Source organism: Phocoena sinus, chromosome 9, assembly GCF_008692025.1.
Source record: "Phocoena sinus isolate mPhoSin1 chromosome 9, mPhoSin1.pri, whole genome shotgun sequence".
Taxonomy (NCBI): Eukaryota; Metazoa; Chordata; class Mammalia; order Artiodactyla; family Phocoenidae; genus Phocoena; species Phocoena sinus.
In genome coordinates, this window is record NC_045771.1 from 86,413,484 (window position 1) to 86,433,177 (window position 19,694).

At 41.5% G+C, this 19,694-nt stretch overlaps 1 protein-coding gene across 6 annotated transcripts in view; it reads left to right on the plus strand.

The window, feature by feature from the left end:
• The first annotated feature begins 18,384 nt into the window (after positions 1-18,384).
• Positions 18,385-19,694, plus strand: part of GSAP (gamma-secretase activating protein) — an 89,451-nt gene continuing 88,141 nt past the window's right edge. For 5 of the 6 annotated variants that reach the window (XR_004351387.1, XR_004351388.1, XR_004351389.1 and 2 more), the window contains exon 1: positions 18,385-18,569. Coding sequence is in view for 3 of the 6 variants with exons in the window: in XM_032642705.1 (XP_032498596.1) it covers positions 18,461-18,569 (109 nt within the window). In the remaining 3 variants the exon portion in view is untranslated. The remainder of the gene's footprint in view (positions 18,570-19,694) is intronic. The other variant, XM_032642704.1, reaches the window with a different exon arrangement.

Consider the following 19,694-nt stretch of genomic DNA (forward strand, 5'->3'; position numbering starts at 1 on the left):
GGGCCTCTCACTGTTGTGGCCTCTTCCGTTGTGGAGCACAGGCTCCGGACGAGCAGGCTTAGCGGCCATGGCTCACGGGCCCAGCCGCTCCGCGCCATGTGGGGTCTTCCCGGACTGGGGCACGAACCCGTGTCCTCTGCATCAGCAGGCAGACTCTCAACCACTGCGCCACCAGGGAAGCCCAACAGGGATCTTTAAGAGGACTGAGACATAGTCATTTTGGTGATTAACTGCTTGGATCCTCTTGAAAGCACTGGGCTTGTTTCTATTTCTCTGAAGTAGTCTGTATTATTGGCATGTACGCAGAGAATGGTTCAGAGGCTTCCTCTTCTCTTTCTTTTTTTTGGTGCAGTAAAATCTTTTTCAGAAAGATTTTCTATGATATGGATTTTTTTTCTATGCCTCAAGTCATGTTTCCTTTGTCTATTGCGATTCATGGTAAGATAAATAAAAAATAAACCATCACCAAAATTTAAAAATAAGCTACTTAGGGACTTCCCTGGTGGCGCAGTGGTTAAGAATCTGCCTGCCAATGCAGGGAACGCGGGTTTGATCCCTGGTCCAGGAAGATCCCACGTGTCACAGAGCAACTAAGCCTGTGGGCCACAACTACTGAGGCTGTGCTCTAGAGCCCTCTTGCCGCAGCTACCGAAGCCCACGCTCTAGGGCCCGCATGCCACAGCTACTGAGCCCGCGTGCTGCAACTACTGAAGCCTGCGCACCTACAGGCGGTGCTCTGTAATAAGAGAAGTAACTGCAATTAGAAGCCCACTCACCGCAACAAAGAGTAGCCCCTGCTCACCACAACTAGAGAAAGCCTGCATCAGCAATGAAGACCTAACGCAGCCAAGAAATTTAAAAAAAAAAAAAGAAGCTACTTAAATGAAGAAGATCTTCAAGTAGTTAATGAGTCAGTGTGTATTCATAAAACTTTGATCAATGCTTGCAGGGACTATTTTGTTCTGAGAACAAAGACACCAAAGAGATAGGCCACTGGGAGGAAACTGGAGGGAGGGAAAAGGCTACCGTGGAACACTGGAATCAGGAAATTCCCAGCCCTAATTACCAAAGCCCAGTGGAGGGGAGAGTAACTGAAAAAAAAAAAAAAAAAACAACCAGAACCACAAACAGGTGAAAAAGGCAGAAAATACGAAGTTCTCGGCAAGGAGAAATTCTTTCATTTTAGATCACCTACAACATATTTTCACTGTAAAATCTTGTCCAAGAAAAGAGTTTCGTCTGATTCAACAGCTGAGGGACAGCCTGTCATTTCCCTTCCCCATACAACTGACACTGGAGAGACCCCAGAATCCACTGAATTGGAGCATCACATTGTACAGCAAAAATATTTCATTTTAATCAAATTTATTTTCCCAGGAACATTCTAAAGAGCACACTAATCCACCGCCTTCGAGATGGCAATTCATTTACACAGTTTTGTTTATTCAAGACTCTAGATTGGCTGAAGTGGTTCCTCCAGGAATTGCCCCTCCGAAGGCGGTGACAATAGTCTTCTGTGGAGGGAATTGCAGCTTCGGTAAAGGTAGCTTTCAGGGAAGCAGGAGCTGCGGGTGCGGCTGCCAAGATTTTAATGAATTGCTTCAGATATTCTCTCTCATGGTTTCCACTGTTTTTAGAACTCTGAAAGGAAAACAAAAACCTATGTACAGAACACATGGCAGTGGGACATTAAAAATCTGCTGCACACACAGATATCTGTTATACATTTCTTTTTAAATGGACAAGGCTGTTCATTAAATTCAATGTGTGCATTTTTTAATGAAAATGTATCTGTAGTATATATTATTTATTCCTTTTATGTATTTATTTATGACATCAGTTTCCCTATGAAATAGTCATCTGATTGCTCTGAAAAGAAATGTTTAATTTTGGCAATTTTTTTTTTTTCCTAAGAGCAGTTAATGGAAGATTCCTATAAAGGAAAAAAGATAGTCATGTAAGAGGTGAAAATATAATTTTCCATCATACTTCTCCTTTTATTTGACTATGGTTTCTTTTTAGCAGGTTTTGGAGAATTCACTTCACAGAGCACAAGACTACTTAGTAATTTTCTTTGCATTTCTGTAAATGCAATCTAATTAAAAACCTGTGCATCTTCTGATAATTCACTGTTTTAAATCAAATCTACTCATGTCACTATTTAAATTCCGCTCTTAAGACAACAGGAGATGGTATTTCCTTCTATGGAAAAAACATTAATAAGACTTTAGAAAAACCAATCATTCTGATAACATTTATGCTTTTAAAAATATTTTTCATCTTGAAACAATCACAAACTTACAGAACTCTCTGAACGATTTGAGAGTAATTGCTGATATGATGTCCCATTATTTCCAAATACTTTAGTATGTATTTTCTACAAACAAGAACATTCTCCTACATAACTATAGTACAACAATCAAAATTAGGAAATTAACCTTGAAATGTCACTGCTGCCTAATTCTCACACCTGTTCAAGTTTATTCTGTTGACCCAATAATGAACTTTATTATTATTTATTTTATTGAAGTATAGTCGATTTACAATGTTGTGTTAGTTGCAGGTGTACAGCAAAGCGAGTCAGTTATACTTACATGTATTTATATCTATAGTTTTTCAGATTCTTTTCCATCATAGCTTGTTACAAAATATTGATTATACTTCCCTGTGCTATTCAGTAGGTCCTTGCTGTTTATCTATTGTATATATAGTAGTGTGTATCTGTTAATCCCAAACGCCTAATTTATCCCTCCCCCTACTTCCCTTTTGGTAACCATAAGTTTGTTTTCTGTGAGTCTATTTCTGTTTTGTAGATAAGTTCATTTGTATCACTTTATTTATTTATTTATTTTAAAAGCTTTATTTAATATTTATTTAGTTATTTTTGGCTGCACTGAGTCTTAGTTGCAGCACGCAGGATCTCCGTTGTAGCATGTGGACTTCTTAGTTGTGGCATGCATGCGGGATCTAGTTCCCTGACCAGGGATCAAACTGGGCCTCCTGCATTGGGAGTGGGGAGTCTTAACTGCTGGACCACCAGGGAAGTCTCTGTATCACTTTTTTTAGATTCCACATATAAGTGATATCATATGGTATTTGTCTTTCTATGTCTGACTTACTTATTATGATAATCTCTAGGTCCATGCATGTTGCTGCAAATGGCATTATTTCATTTCTTTTTTATGGCTGAGTGATATTCCATTGCATATATGTACCACATCTTCTTTAATCCATTCATATGTCCATGAACTCTTAGGTTACTTTCATGTCTTGGCCATTGTAAATAGTGCTGCTATGAACGTTGGGGTACATGTATTTTTTCAAATTAAAGTTCTCATCTTTTCCAAATATATGCCCAGGAGTGGGATTGCTGGATCATATAATAACTCTATATTTAGTTTTTTAAGGAACCTCCAGAATTTTCCATAGTGGCTGCACCAATTTACATTCCCACCAACAGTGTAGGAGGGTTCCCTTTTCTCCACACCCTCTCCAGCATTTAGACCCAATAATAAATTTTATAGCAAAGTATCCAGGTCATGATCATATGCAGCGTTTAGCTGTCGTGTTTCATCAGCCTCCTTCTGTCTGGAACAGTTTCTCAGTCTTCCAGTGTTTTTCATGACCTTGACACTTTCAAAGATAACAGTCCAGTTATTTTGTAGACCGTTCTTCAGTTGGGTTTGTCTAATGTTTCCTCATGATTAGATTAAGGTTGTCATTTTGTTTAACTTTTTGTTTTATATTGGAGTAGAGCCGATTAACAATGTTGTGATAGTTTCAGGTGCACAGCATAGGGACTCAGCCATCTATATACACGTATCAATTCTTCCCCAAACCCCCCTCCCATTCAGGCTGCCACATAACATTGAGCAGAATTTTCTGTGCTATACAGTAAGTCCTTGTTGGTTATCCATTTTAAATATAGCGGTGGTTACATGTTGATCCCAAACTCCACAACTATCCATTCCCCCTACCCTTCCCCCTGGTAACCATAAGTTCATTCTCTAAGTCTATGAGGTTATCATTTTTGGGTAGTGATTTTATCCTATAATTTCTGTTTGTGTCATTACTGATGTTGTTTAGTTTGATCCCTTTATTTAGGTGATATATTTGAGGCTTAATCTGTATTTTGTGGGGTGGTACTTGGAAACTAGCTAGACATCCTGTTCTGCATCAAACTTTCTATATGTGTATTATATGTGTGTGTATTCCCATGGTTTTCCGTTTTATTTAATAGATTTGTTATATTAATTAAACAGAGAGGCCATTAGACTGAGGCGGATCTAATGCTGTGGCGGCCTATGTAAGCAAACCAGAATCTAAGCCCGTAAATGCCTCAAGATTATGAAATCAAAACCTAAGAACAACCAATCACAAATAGCCAACCAGGTTCGAAGCTAGAGCCAATCAATAATTTCCTTATGTTACTTCTGCTTCTTCTCTATAAACTTTTTTCCCTAGTGGAGTGCCCTTAACCACTTTTAGTTTGGCGTTGCCCAACTTCAAATGGATTTTTGTTCAGATAAACTCTTAAAATTTTAATGTGCCTTTTATCTTTTAACAATCTTTTCACAATCCTTTATTATAATTGTTCATTTTGATGCTCAAATTGTCCCAGACGTGGCCAGTGGGGACCCCCTTCACACTGGCAGCTATGACCTGACATGTCGCCATTATTCTTGAAGCACATTCTGGCTTTCCGGCACTAGGAGATGTTTCAGCCTCATCTTGTTCTTTCTCATGCCAGGCAGTTTAACTGATATCGTGGGTATTGCTGCTCTCAGGCTTTCAATGGACAGAACGTGTGTATATGCATATACACATACATCCATTTACGTTACATCTACATTTCTATCTATCATCATCTCTCTATCTAATGAAAACTATAAGTTTACACCAATACTTCCAAGGCCAATCCAACACTATAGAGTGCACTTTAGCCTTTTTCTCTTTTCTCATGATACCCTAGCCTGACAGTGAGAAACATGACTCACTTTAGCCTTTTTCTCTTTTCTCGTGATACCCTAGCCTGACAGTGAGACACATGACTCACATTATTCTTAATATATTTACTTAACTGATCAGTCCACATGTAAACAGCCAGTTTCCCATCTCTGTTCCCACCCCTGTGCAGATGCCCTCCCCAAGCCACTTGCAATCTGATACCCCATACTGAACAACCACCCTGCCTACCTGCCCAGCTCCCCTCGATTGGATTCCGACACCTCATGCTAGGAGACCCCCCCACCCCTGCTGAACACCCTCTTCACCCTGCTTGGGCTCTGAAGTACAAATTTTGGCCAACATCCTGCCCTCAACCCTAGCTGTACAGATGTTGTGCCCCACCTGATGGTTTCAGGATGGAATTGTTTGGGAACAGAAAGGGAAAGGGCAGTGAAGGAGGAAGGGAAGAGAATAAGGGGAGAAAAGGAGGAAGGAGAAGAAGAAAGGGGAAAACAACATCTATGTTTTTTTTTTTGTTTTTTTGTTTTTCTTTACGCGGGCCTCTCACTGTTGTGGCCTCTCCCGTTGCAGAGCACAGGCTCTGGACGCGCAGGCTCAGCGGCCATGGCTCACGGGCCCAGCCGCTCCGCGGCATGTGGGATCTTCCCGGACCGGGGCACGAACCCGTGTCCCCTGCATCGGCAGGCGGACTCTCAACCACTGCGCCACCAGGGAAGCCCAACATCTATGTTTAAGTACGCTGATTGTTTCTGTTAAGATGATAGTTGACATAAGAACAGAAAACTCTAAGAAGCCACTTCAAAATGGAGTGCTTTCTGACTGAGATAGAATATAACAACATTTTTCCCTTCTGGTCATTACAAGTAATACCAAAATCCGGGTATTAGAGATGGCCACCCAACTTTCACATGATTATAAACTTTTTCAATGATATTTTCATTTTTTTAAATAAATGTATGTACGTATGTATTTATTTTTGGCTGTGTTGGGTCTTCGTTGCTGTGCGTGGGCTTCTCACTAGAATGGCTTCTCTTTGTTGCGGAGCACGGGCTCTAGGCACACACGCTTCAGTAGTTGTGGCTCTCGGGCTCTAGAGCACAGGCTCAGTAGTTGTGGCACACGGGCTTAGTTGCTCCGCGGCATGTGGGATCTTCCCAGACCAGGGATCGAGCACATGTCCCCTGCATTGGCAGGCGGATTCTTAACCACTGCGCCACCAGGGAAGTCCCTCTTTTCATATTTTGTACATCCCATTATTCTTCCTATTTGAGATAGAGTAATTCAACACAGTTAATATTTACTCATCTGCTAAACTTTAAAAGGAACTTGGGGAAGCATTCTTGGTGTCAGAAATGTTTAGCACCTTTCTGAACGTTTCACCCCAATTCTTCCCTATGCCCTGATTAAATCAGGTATAATTCCTTTAGAATGGATTCAAAATGTTGTCTAGCCCGTCTTGTTAAATGTCAGCCCTTTATCTCCCTTCTAATCATAGGGCTGTTATTTTCTAGAACATTTCCTTAAAAGATCTATGTCAGTCTTTTCAACAAACTGCAGGGAGAGTGCTCTCACACTAACATTGTAAATGATAAGAAAGCATATTTAAACAGTTATGCTATCAATCACTACTGCTAAATGGTGTCAGCTCTCCAAGAAAACATGTAAAAACAATATACGACGTCCCTAAGCATAAAGCCAACTACAACTACACAGGACAAAAATTGCCACAAATTGTCATCAAGATGTTCCTTAAAGCTTGAACAATAATTTTATTACCAAAATCAGAGTGAAGATAAAAAATTTCTCAAAATTTTAGCTAGTTTTTAAAATTAAAAAAATTAATATGTGGGGCTTCCCTGGTGGCGCAGTGGTTGAGAGTCCGCCTGCCGATGCAGGGGACACGGGTTCGTGCCCTGGTCCGGGAAGATCCCACATGCCGCGGAGCGGCTGGGCCCGTGAGCCATGGCCGCTGAGCCTGCGCTCCGCAACGGGAGAGGCCACAACAGTGAGAGGCCTGCGAACCGCAAAAAATAAAAAAATAAAAAAAATAAATTAATGTGTGGCTAAGGTTTTAAAAAAAATAACTTCATCTAGTTGCATTTCCCAGAGATAACTATTGTTAACAGTTGAGACAGTCTTTAGAATTCCATTTGTAACTGGTAAGAAATACGACTATATCTTTTGTCTATTTTTAAACATATCTAAATAAGATTCCTTTCTTAGATGGAGAAAGTGTGTTGGATGTCAATGTGCTTCACTTTCATTTTTAGGACAGAATTTCAAAATGACTGCAAAAACATCCTATCATAACAGAACTTGGAAATGATGATTTAGGGACATATGAATTATCTGCCTTGAACATCTTGTGTATTTTTTAAAATTCTCCAGAAAGGCCACATCTTTTTTCATTTCCTATTGTGTGTATCTCTAATATTATTGCTGAAGCCACATTAAGTAAAACACTGAAAAGTTTGAACACAGATAAAGAAGGAAACCCCTGTATTTTTAGGGTAACTGTGTTGTGATGTGCACAGAGTAGGTGTATTTTGGAAGACGCTTGTACTCTCCCGTTGTCTCCTGCATCTTGGAGTGAAATCTCTACTCTACACCAAATCAACACAGGCTTGGAACTCAATAACTCAGTCACAAACAAAGAAAGAAAACAACTCTTATTTAAAGCGTATGGTAGTTAGCACATTGCTTCTCAAACTTTAACACGCACATGGATCACTTGGGGGTCTTGTTAAAATGCAGATTATGATTCACTGCCTTGCTTTACCTCTCTTCTTGCCTGTGTTTGCATTCCTCTTTATAAAGTGTTAGCACTTTAATCTTTGTCCAGGCTCTTCTTTCTAGAAGTCCTGGGCTAAGATCCTTTTCATTTTCCTAAAATCTCCTCCCTTCAGTTTCTGAGTTTCTGTGGTCTGCTACTAGAACTTGTGGCCCATGGTCTTCTTCTAACTTATGGACTCAGTACTCACCCCCATTTTAGACTTCTCTCTGGACCTAGACCTTCAGTTCTGGGGTATCTCCACAGCTAACCCATCCAAGCCTACCCCACCTGGCCCTCTCTGTGGTGAAAGTAAGGTAGCAATATACAGGTGGAAAGATCCTTGCATGAGGTAGCAGAACTTTGCTATTCAAAGTGTCAGCTGTGGACCACCAGCACTGGCATCACCTGGGAGCCTGTTAAAATGTATACCCCAGCCTGCTGAATCGGAACCTACAGTTTAACAAGATCCTCAGGTGATTTGTGTGCTCATTAAAGTTTGAGAGTCCCCAACTTGGGGTGCTTTTAGCAGAAATAACTGAGAATCCAATCCAAACTGGCTTACATAATAAAGGAAATTTGTTGTCTCATATAATTAAAAAGTCTGCTGATAGAATGAGTTTCAAGTGTGATCTGATCCAAAGGTTCTTAAGTTATCAGGGATCTGGAATTAACTTTTTGCTCATCTGGGTTTTTTCCCCCAAGCCTACTCCTTTAACATTATTTTATTTTACGTTAATAAGAACAATACAAAAATATAGGGCAATGTGCCCTAATGTGTTCAAAACCTATTATGATCGGAGCACTCTGGTGGAAGTTACCAAAATTCTGAAATGATAGGCCTTTAAAATTGAGAACCTTGGCCTCAAGTGAAATAAAAGTCTGACTCAATTTTGTTTAAACAGCAGGGAAGTTTGTTATCTCTAATATCAAAAAGGCCAGAGGTAGGGCTGGCTTCAAGAATGACAGGCCAAGGCCCCCTTTCTCAGCAGTTCTCTGGGCTCTGCCCACTTCCATCTGTTGACTCCCTCTTCAGACTGGTAGCAGGTTTGGTGAAGTTCCAGGAATCATATCCAGCCCTTGAAATATATAAAGGCTGAAAAGGACCTTCTTTTCCCATGTCTCCTTTTTTTAGCAATAGAGAAATCTTTCCCAGAAATACCGTAGTAGAGGTTTCCTTACAACCCATTGTCCAGAATTGGACTTCATGCCATGATAGAGGCCTCTAGCATCGGTTCTCCCCACTTTCTTTAGTAATATTATCGCGATTTTTATCTGGGCATATGACTAGTCATTTAAAAGACTCCTTGTAAATTATTTCCTTGTAAATTTAAGTAAAAATGTTATGTAGAACCTGTGGGAAGTATTCTTAAAAGGAAGGCAGCATCCTCTTTTATCTCCCTTCTTCCATTTTGACTTTTGTAATGCAGACAAGATGGCTGAAGCTTTCACAGTCACCTTGGACCATGAGGACAAGGATATACTCAAAGAGCTGATAGAAGAAAAAGCTGGAAGAAGCCTGGATTCCTGATTTCAGAGACCTGCCCTCACAAGCACTGGACTACCTACCTCCAGATAGGTGAGAAAATAAGACCTGTGTGTTCAGTTCATTGTTAATTTGGGTTGTCAGTAACTTCTGGTGCGCCTAATCCTGACTGAAGCTCATGCCCATTCCCAGTCAGTCACTGGCAAGACGAAATGTTAACACCCGACTGGGGGCAAATGGATGGGAGGTGTCATAATGATCACCACCTTAGATATTTACTTAAAAACATATTAAATATATCTGCTAGAAATAGATTACTGTAGGGAAGCAGCATTCTTAATACCTACATAGGAAGTCACCTCATTGTAGGTGCTTTAGCATCTTAGTTACAAAACTTCAATTATTATTTCCTAGAAAGTTCAGAGGAAACTTACTCATGCATTATTTAGATTCTAATGGGTTTTCTGGTAACCTCTATTAATTTTAAGGAAAACATTCTCAGCTGTGCTTTCAAAGGATTAGCCTCCAAAATGCAAGGTTTGGTTTTTAGTTGATTCACTTCTACTTAATTTCAACCACATGAGTTTATTAACAAAAATGTTCCTTTAGCATATTTATTGCTCCACTGAATGCCAATTTCAAACCTAGTATTGATTTCGTTAGTCCTTTCCTTAGATTCCTTGTAGTTTTAGAATTTTGGACTAGATTTGTTAAATAGGCCATTTTCTAACTCCTTCAGAATCCACTTGTATTGTTTCTCGTTTCCAGACGTTCTTTCTGGTTAGGAGAACAGAGTGGAACTTTTCATTTTAATGTCTCTATTAGATTAACTATTTTCATTTACAAATGATTCATTCAACCCACATTTCCAATTCCTTTAGTTTCCTTCAACTCTAAAACTCAAGATGAAATTACAAAGAACTTAGACTATTTTGAGGAAACCATGTGATTCAAGTTCTGTGATTTCTCACTGGGGTCCCAGAATTCTACTCGAGTCGGGGTGTGGTATTTGGATAACTCGGAATCCTCAGGCTGTAAGGTAATTTGAGTCTTCTAAGTCAGTTCACTGGACATAATCAACACAAACACCAATAGCAAGAGACCTGTGTTCTGATCCCAACATCGTGGTTTGCTAGCTTTGCTACTTTAGACCAGACATTCATTTCACCATTTTGAGCCTGTGCCCTCATCTCTAAAATAAAGGTCTTGATTATAAAATCTTTAGGTCTCCAACTCTATGCTATGCTATGATTTTAAGGAAGATGATGGTTAATTCCTAAAACCCCAAGAAATAGAAATATTTCTATTCTATTCAAAAGCCAGTTCCAGGCTTCCCTGGTGGTGCAGTGGTTGAGAGTCTGCCTGCCGATGCAGGGGACACGGGTTCGTGCCCCGGTCCGGGAAGATCCCACATGCCGCAGAGCGGCTGGGCCCGTGAGCCATGGCCGCTGAGCCTGCGCGTCCGGAGCCTGTGCTCCGCAACGGGATAGGCCACAACAGTGAGAGGCCCGCATACCGCAAAAAAAAAAAAAAAACCCAGTTCCAGTGCTTAAGGATTCTGAGGCAGCTTTCTTTTCTTTTCCCTTTTTCTAGGCAAATATTTAAAGTGTATAATGTGATGATTTGATATAAATATACATGGTGAAATGATTACCACAGCCAAGTTAACACATCCATCAATGAAGCAGCTTTTTAACTAAAGAAGATAGGACAGTTTCCAGTTCTGCCTTCTTTAGAGTTTAAGGATAATCCATCAGCATTCTTTTTCTGTTAATCTTTCACAAGTTGTAAACCAGTAAGTCACCATTCACTAGTCTTTTCCTTAGTGAATTATCTCCAAAGCTCAGCCATTCATATACTACCTTCATGGCTTTGGCCATGTCTCTCTGGTATCTTAGTTATTATTTCTCACCTTCTCTATGTTCTTTTTTATTTAAATTTATTTTGAAGGGAATTTTTATATAATCACTGCTTGATGAAGACTATAAAATCAGTTTTGCTTGGTAAAAATAGAGGTTAACTGAGAAAAAAATCAACAGAAACTGACTTAATTTTTAAAATAGGAAAGCGAAGATGTTTCTATATGACAAAGGCAACCAGCTCCATTTGGTAGGAAACATTCGTTGTAGTATCTCCCCCTTACTTCAGTGGCCACCCTTCTTCGCACCAGCAATATCAGCAGTCTCAGTAAGCGTTTCTGTTAAAGCTTCATGCACTTTACAGGTAGGATGACTTTCCTACGAATGTGGTGGTGAGTAGCGGAGAGCTACCTGAAATCATCCACCACCGCAGCCGGAGAAACGTGTCAGTAGGGCGAAATCAAGAGTTTCTTTTACCTTTATTTAGAGAAGTTTTCAAATCTCAGCGAGCCTAAGAATCACCTGAGGCTCTGACTGAAATGCACATTTCTGTGCCTTGCCCAGGTCTAGACTAGAGCCTAGGAGTCTGCACTGTAAAACAGAGGGTCGTTTTCAGACCCTTACTTTGTGAGACATGTGACAAAGCACCCCTTAGTCCATTACTGACTCACTCTTCAGTAACAGTGGAGCACCTTCTGGCTGCTCTGTTAGCCGCTGCAGAGGGGTGCGCCAGACTCAAGATTCAATTCACGGCTCCATGCAGTATTTGATTGTCAAAAGAGGTGTACTAGCAACATCTGTCTAGGAGTTCAGGGTTAGGAAGGTCGCTAGGGGCTGAAGCTGTGAGAAAGCTTTGTGGATCCAGATTGGAAGGGTCTGGTGATTTTTTTTTGGAGGCAAGTGGGTGGAATCAGAGGGTTCTGGAATCAGTCCAACCTGGAGCCAAAGGTCTAGGTGAAAAGGCTGGAAGGGTCAGGTAAAGTATAGGCACTTTATCCTGCAGTCAGCTGTTACTCAAAGTCTTCTGCAGGGGCCATGAGGACAGCTTTGTTTTAGGGACAGTAATAACTTGGCATTGATGTTCAGGATGGATTGGATCTGCAGTGCCAAAGGTGCAGCAAGCAATACTGATGGTACACTCTCTAATGAAAAGAAACCTGAGTGGCAAGATTAAGAAAACACTGGACTTATTTATAGGTATGGGGATGAGACGGTGCCCCACACCACAGGTGCCCCTGGAAGGAGAGCACTTTTAAAAGAGTAAGTGCAGAGGAAATCTTCAGCAATTCAACTTCGTTGCGGCCAGTGTAGGGAGCCCCGTAAATAGGCAGAAGACCTGTTTGTGTTGAGCTGATTGACCCTTTCCAGTGTCTCTGAATCTCTGTTAAAATAGAATCACCTCACATACACCTCGCTGCTACTTTCTACTTAAGTACTACTAATAAAATACCACCACCCTGAAATTGGGTTGAATAGGCCCAAGCCACCGCCTGCTTCTGCCCCCGTGATGACCTTGAACCTTCTCAGGTGACCCAGCTAGTAATACCTCTCTCTAGACAAGATCCAGCCTCATCCAGCACAACACAGGCACTAGTCCCCTCCACCAGGAAGCCTACACAAGCCACTGAAACAACCTTAGCCACTGGAGACAGACATCAAAAACAACGGGAACTACGAAAGTGCAGCCTGCAAAAAGGAGACCCCAAACACAGTAAGATAAGCAAAATGAGAAGACAGAAAAACACACAGCAGATGAAGGAGCAAGATAAAAACCCACCAGACCTAACAAATGAAGAGGAAATAGGCAATCTACCTGAAAAAGAATTCAGAATAATGATAGTAAGGATGATCCGAAATCTTGGAAGTAGAATGGACAAAATGCAAGAAACAGTTAACAAGGACCTACAAGAACTAAAGATGAAACAAGCAACGATGAACAATGCAATAAATGAAATTAAAAGTACTCTAGATAGGATCAATAGCAGAATAACTGAGGCAGAAGAACGGATAAGTGACCTGGAAGATAAAGTAGTGGAAATAACTACTGCAGAGCAGAATAAAGAAAAAAGAATGAAAAGAACTGAGGACAGTCTCAGAGACCTCTGGGACAACATGAAACGCACCAACATTCGAATTATAGGGGTTCCAGAAGAAGAAGAAAGAAAGAAAGGGACTGAGAAAATATTTGAAGAGATTATAGTTGAAAACTTCCCTAATATGGGAAAGGAAATAGTTAATCAAGTCCAGGAAGCACAGAGGGTCCCATACAGGATAAATACAAGGAGAAACACGCCAAGACACATATTAATCAAACTGTCAAAAATTAAATACAAAGAAAGCATATTAAAAGCAGCAAGGGAAGAACAACAAATAACACACAAGGGAATCCCCATAAGGTTAACAGCTGATCTCTCAGCAGAAACCCTACAAGCCAGAAGGGAGTGGCAGGACATACTGAAAGTGCTGAAGGAGAATAGCCTGCAACCAAGACTACTCTACCCAGCAAGGATCTCATTCACATTTGATGGAGAAATTAAAACCTTTACAGACAAGCAAAAGCTGAGAGAGTTCAGCACCACCAAACCAGCTTTACAACAAATACTAAAGGAACTTCTCTAGACACGAAACACAAGAGAAGGAAATGACCTATAGTAGCGAACCCAAAACAATATATAAAATGGAAATAGGAACATACATATCGATAATTACCTTAAATGTAAATGGACTAAATGCTCCCACCAAAAGACACAGATTGGCTGAATGGATACAAAAACAAGACCCTTATATATGCTGTCTACAAGAGACCCACTTCAGAACTAGAGACACATACAGACTGAAAGTAAGGGGATGGAAAAAGATATTCCATGCAAATGGAAACCAAAAGAAAGCTGGAGTAGCAATTCTCATATCAGACAAAATAGACTTTAAAATAAGGACTATTAAAAGGGACAAAGAAGGACACTACATAATGATCAAGGGATCGATCCAAGAAGAAGATATAACAATTGTAAATATTTATGCACCCAACATAGGAGCACCTCAATACATAAGGCAAATACTAACAACCATAAAAGGGGAGATCAACAGTAACACATTCATAGTAGGGGACTTTAACACCCCACTTTCACCCATGGACAGATCATCCAAAATGAAAATAAATAAGGAAACACAAGCTTTAAATGATACATTAAACAAGATGGACTTAATTGATATTTATAGGACACTCCATCCAAAAACAACAGAATACACATTTTTCTCAAGTGCTCATGGAACATTCTCCAGGATAGATCATATCTTGGGTCACAAATCAAGCCTTGGTAAATTTAAGAAAACTGAAATTGTATCAAGTATCTTTTCCGACCACAACGCCATGAGACTAGATATCAATTACAGGAAAAGATCTTTAAAAAATACAAACACATGGAGGCTAAACAATACACTACTTAATAATGAAGTGATCACTGAAGAAATCAAAGAGGAAATAAAAAAATACCTAGAAACAAATGACAATGGAGACACAATGACCCAAAACCTATGGGATGCAGCAAAAGCAGTTCTAAGGGGGAAGTTTATAGCAATACAAGCCCACCTTAAGAAGCAGGAAACATCTCGAATAAACAACCTAACCTTGCACCTCAAGCAATTAGAGAAAGAAGAACAAAAAAACCCCAAAGCTAGCAGAAGGAAAGAAATCATAAAAATCAGATCAGAAATAAATGAAAAAGAAATGAAGGAAACAATAGCAAAGATCAATAAAACTAAAAGCTGGTTCTTTGAGAAGATAAACAAAATAGATAAACCACTAGCCAGACTCATCAAGAAAAAAAGGGAGAAGACTCAAATCAATAGAATTAGAAATGAAAAAGGAGAAGTAACAACTGACACTGCAGAAATAAAAAAAATCATGAGAGATTACTACAAGCAACTCTATGCCAATAAAATGGACAATCTGGAAGAAATGGACAAATTCTTAGAAATGCACAACCTGCCAAGACTGAATCAGGAAGAAATAGAAAATATGAACAGACCAATCACAAGCACTGAAATTGAAACTGTGATTAAAAACCTTCCAACAAACAAAAGCCCAGGACCAGATGGCTTCACAGGTGAATTCTATCAAACGTTTAGAGAAGAGCTAACACCTATCCTTCTCAAACTCTTCCAAAATATAGCAGAGGGAGGAACACTCCCAAATTCCTTCTACGAAGCCACCATCACCTTGATACCAAAACCAGACAAGGATGTCACAAAGAAAGAAAACTACAGGCCAATATCACTGATGAACATAGATGCAAAAATCCTCAACAAAATACTAGCAAACAGAATCCAAAAGCACATTAAAAGGATCATACACCATGATCAAGTGGGGTTTATTCCAGGAATGCAAGGATTCTTCAATATACGCAAATCTATCAATGTGATAAACCATATTAACAAATTGAAGGAGAAAAACCATATGATCATCTCAATAGATGCAGAGAAAGCTTTCGACAAAATTCAACACCCATTTATGATAAAAACCCTCCAGAAAGTAGGCATAGAGGGAACTTTCCTAAACATAATAAAAGCCATATATGACAAGCCCACAGCAAACATCATCCTCAATGGTGAAAAACTGAAAGCATTTCCACTAAGATCAGGAACAAGACAAGGTTGCCCACTCTCACCACTCTTATTCAACATAGTTTTGGAAGTTTTAGCCACAGCAATCAGAGAAGAAAAGGAAATAAAAGGAATCCAAATCGGAAAAGAAGAAGTAAAGCTGTCACTGTTTGCAGATGACATGATACTATACATAGAGAATCCTAAAGATGCTACCAGAAAACTACTAGAGCTAATCAATGAATTTGGTAAAGTAGCAGGATACAAAATTAATGCACAGAAATCTCTGGCATTCCTATATACTAATGATGAAAAATCTGAAAGTGAAATCAAGAAAACACTCCCATTTACCATTGCAACAAAAAGAATAAAATATCTAGGAATAAACCTACCTAAGGATACGAAAGACCTGTATGCAGAAAATTATAAGACACTGATGAAAGAAATTAAAGATGATACAAATAGATGGAGAGATATACCATGTTCTTGGATGGGAAGAATCAACATTGTGAAAATGACTCTACTACCCAAAGCAATCTACAGATTCAATGCAATCCCTATCAAACTACCACTGGCATTTTTCACAGAACTAGAACAAAAAATTTCACAATTTGTATGGAAACACAAAAGACCCCGAATAGCCAAAGCAATCTTGAGAACGAAAAAAGGAGCTGGAGGAATAAGGCTCCCTGACTTCAGACTATATTACAAAGCAACAGTAATCAAGACAGTATGGTGCTGGCACAAAAACAGAAAGATAGATCAGTGGAACAGGATAGAAAGCCCAGAGACAAACCCACGCACATATGGACACCTTATCTTTGATAAAGGAGGCAGGAATGTACAGTGGAGAAAGGACAGCCTCTTCAATAAATGGTGCTGGGAAAACTGGACAGGTACATGTAAAAGTATGAGATTAGATCACTCCCTAACACCATACACAAAAATAAGCTCAAAATGGATTAAAGACCTAAATGTAAGGCCAGAAACTATCAAACTCTTAGAAGAAAACATAGGAAGAACACTCTATGACATAAATCACAGCAAGATCCTTTCTGACCCACCTCCTAGAGTAATGGAAATAAAAACAAAAATAAACAAATGGGACCTAATGAAACTTCAAAGCTTTTGCACAGCAAAGGAAACCATAACCAAGACCAAAAGACAACCCTCAGAATGGGAGAAAACATTTGCAAATGAAGCAACTGACAAAGGATTAATCTCCAAAATTTACAAGCAGCTCATGCAGCTCAATAACAAAAAAACAAACAACCCCATCCAAAAATGGGCAGAAGACCTAAATAGACATTTCTCCAAAGAAGATATACAGAATGCCAACAAACACATGAAAGAATGCTCAACATCATTAATCATTAGAGAAATGCAAATCAAAACTACAATGAGATATCATCTCACACCAGTCAGAATGGCCATCATCAAAAAATCTAGAAACAATAAATGCTGGAGAGGGTGTGGAGAAAAGGGGACACTCTTGCACTGCTGGTGGGAATGTGAATTGGTTCAGCCACTGTGGAGAACAGTATGGAGGTTCCTTAAAAAACTACAGATAGAATTACCATATGACCCAGCAATCCCACTACTTGGCATATACCCTGAGAAAACCAAAATTCAAAAAGAGTCATGTACCAAAATGTTCATTGCAGCTCTATTTACAATAGCCAGGACATGGAAACAACCTAAGCGCCCATCATCGGATGAATGGATAAAGAAGATGTGGCACATATACACAATGGAATATTACTCAGCCTTAAAAAGAAATGAAATTGAGCTATTTGTAATGAGATGGATAGACCTAGAGTCTGTCATACAGAGTGAAGTAAGTCAGAAAGAAAAAGACAAATACCGTATGCTAACACATATATATGGAATTTAAGGGAAAAAAATGTCATGAAGAACCTAGGGGTAAGATAGGAATAAAGACGCAGACCTACTGGAGAACGGACTTGAGGGTATGGGGAGGGGGAGGGGTGAGTTTTGATAGGGCGAGAGAGAGTCATGGACATATACACACTAACAAACGTAGTAAGGTAGATAGCTGGGGGGAAGCAGCCGCAAGGCACAGGGATATTAGCTCGGTGCTTTGTGACAGCCTGGAGGGGTGGGATGGGGAGAGTGGGAGGGAGGGAGACGCAAGAGGGAAGACATATGGGAACATATGTATATGTATAGCTGATTCACTTTGTTATAAAGCAGAAACTAACACACCATTGTAAAGCAATTATACCCCAATAAAGATGTTTAAAAAAAAAAAAAAAAACCTCTCTCTAGCCAACTGGTTTCTAAAGTTTGCTGCACAGTGGACTCACCTGGGGATTAAAATACAAACAAACAAACAAAAAAACCCCCAAACGCCTAGCACGCACATGTCATATGCAGCATAGTTTGGAAACCATTGGTCCAGCAACATCTCCACGCCTCTTTAAAAAACAAATCCTCCCTCCCTCTCTGTCCTCCGCCGCAAGGGTGCAAGTCGAGGGCTCGCGGCCCGGCTGGGTCTGGTCCCTGCGCCCTCGTCGCTCCCCCTCCCCCCATCCCCCCGCCGGCCCAGCGTGCGCAGCCCGAGGCTCACGTGCGCGGCGCGGGCCGGGCCGGGAGGAGGCGGTGCTGGGGCTTCTCCCGGTCGGCCGCGGCGGAACCGAAAGCGGCGGGCGGGGGAGAGGAAGGAGGGGCGGGCGCGGGGCGCGGTGGCGCGCGGAGGGCCGGGAATGCCCGCGGCGCAGGGCCCCAGAGCTGCCTGGTGGCCGCGTCCGGGCAATGGCCCTCCGTCTGGTCTCCGACTTCGATCTCGGGAAGGACGTGCTCCCGTGGCTGCGGGCACAGCGCGCGGCGTTAGTGGCCGCTGGGGCCGGAGGCGGAGGCCCAGGTGCTGTAGGCGTGCGTCGGGGAGGGGCGGGGGGTGGATGTGGGGGGGTTAGGCAGGGGCAGCGGAGGCGGGGGAGTCGGAGTCCTTTATACCTAGGTGGTTCCCGGGCTGGGCCGGGGTGGTTGGTGGGCACCGCCAGACGCGCAGCCTGTGCCCCCTGCCAGCCTGTGAAGGTTGCTGCTGAAGGGGTGACCTTCCCCTCTTCGGAATCTGGGCTTTGCCACCCTCATCCGGGGCCACTGGCTGAAGGGCGGAGGGACAGCCCCCGGGGCAAGGTGGGCAAGGTCTCGGTGGCGGAGTTGCACTGCTTGTTTTTTTAAACATCTTTATTGGAGTATAATTGCCTTACAATGGTGTGTTAGTTTCTGCTGTATAACAAAGTGAATCAGCTCTACGTGTACATATATACCGATATCCCCTCGCACCCTCCCTATCCCACCCCTCTAGGTGGTCACTGCTTCTTCTAGTGAGTCCTCCAGCTTCTGGCTTAAGGGTTGCGCACAGTAAGTCACCTTCAGTAGAAAGGCTGGGACACTAGTGGTACCCTTGGCATCATTTCATCAGAGCAGGGCGTGGAGGAGCAGCTGCCCAGACTCTGCAACTCTTCCGGCACAAGGCTGCAGGGGGTGGGGGAGGGTCGTTCTCTATGCTTTATTCATATCTCACCTGCCTAAAAAGATTCATCACCTGGGTAGGGGTTCCACCAAGACTGGAGGCTCCTGGAAGTTATCGCGTTATGAGAAAGAAAAGATGAATCATGGCCGCCAGGAAAACCACCGTATAAATACTTAACAGCTGCACGGTTTGTCCCCACGTTTGTGAGACGTGTTTCTGGGTGAACAGTATCCGTGATTTAGGGGACGTGCCACTTCGGATGTGAAGTGCGAGAGGGTAGGGGGTCTGCTTTCAGGCTGTGAGGGTAGGGGGTCTGCTTTCAGGCTGTGAGCAATGAACTGAGAGCCCACTGTTTCCCAAAGCATCAAGCCCGTCACCACCAACCCAGAGACCACCTGTGCCGACCAGCAAGAGGCGTGAGACCAAGTGATCCTCGGGTGTCCTGCCCAACTTCCTCAGGGTGAATTGGAATACATTCTGGGCAGTTGAGCTTTTGATTTTCATCTGTCT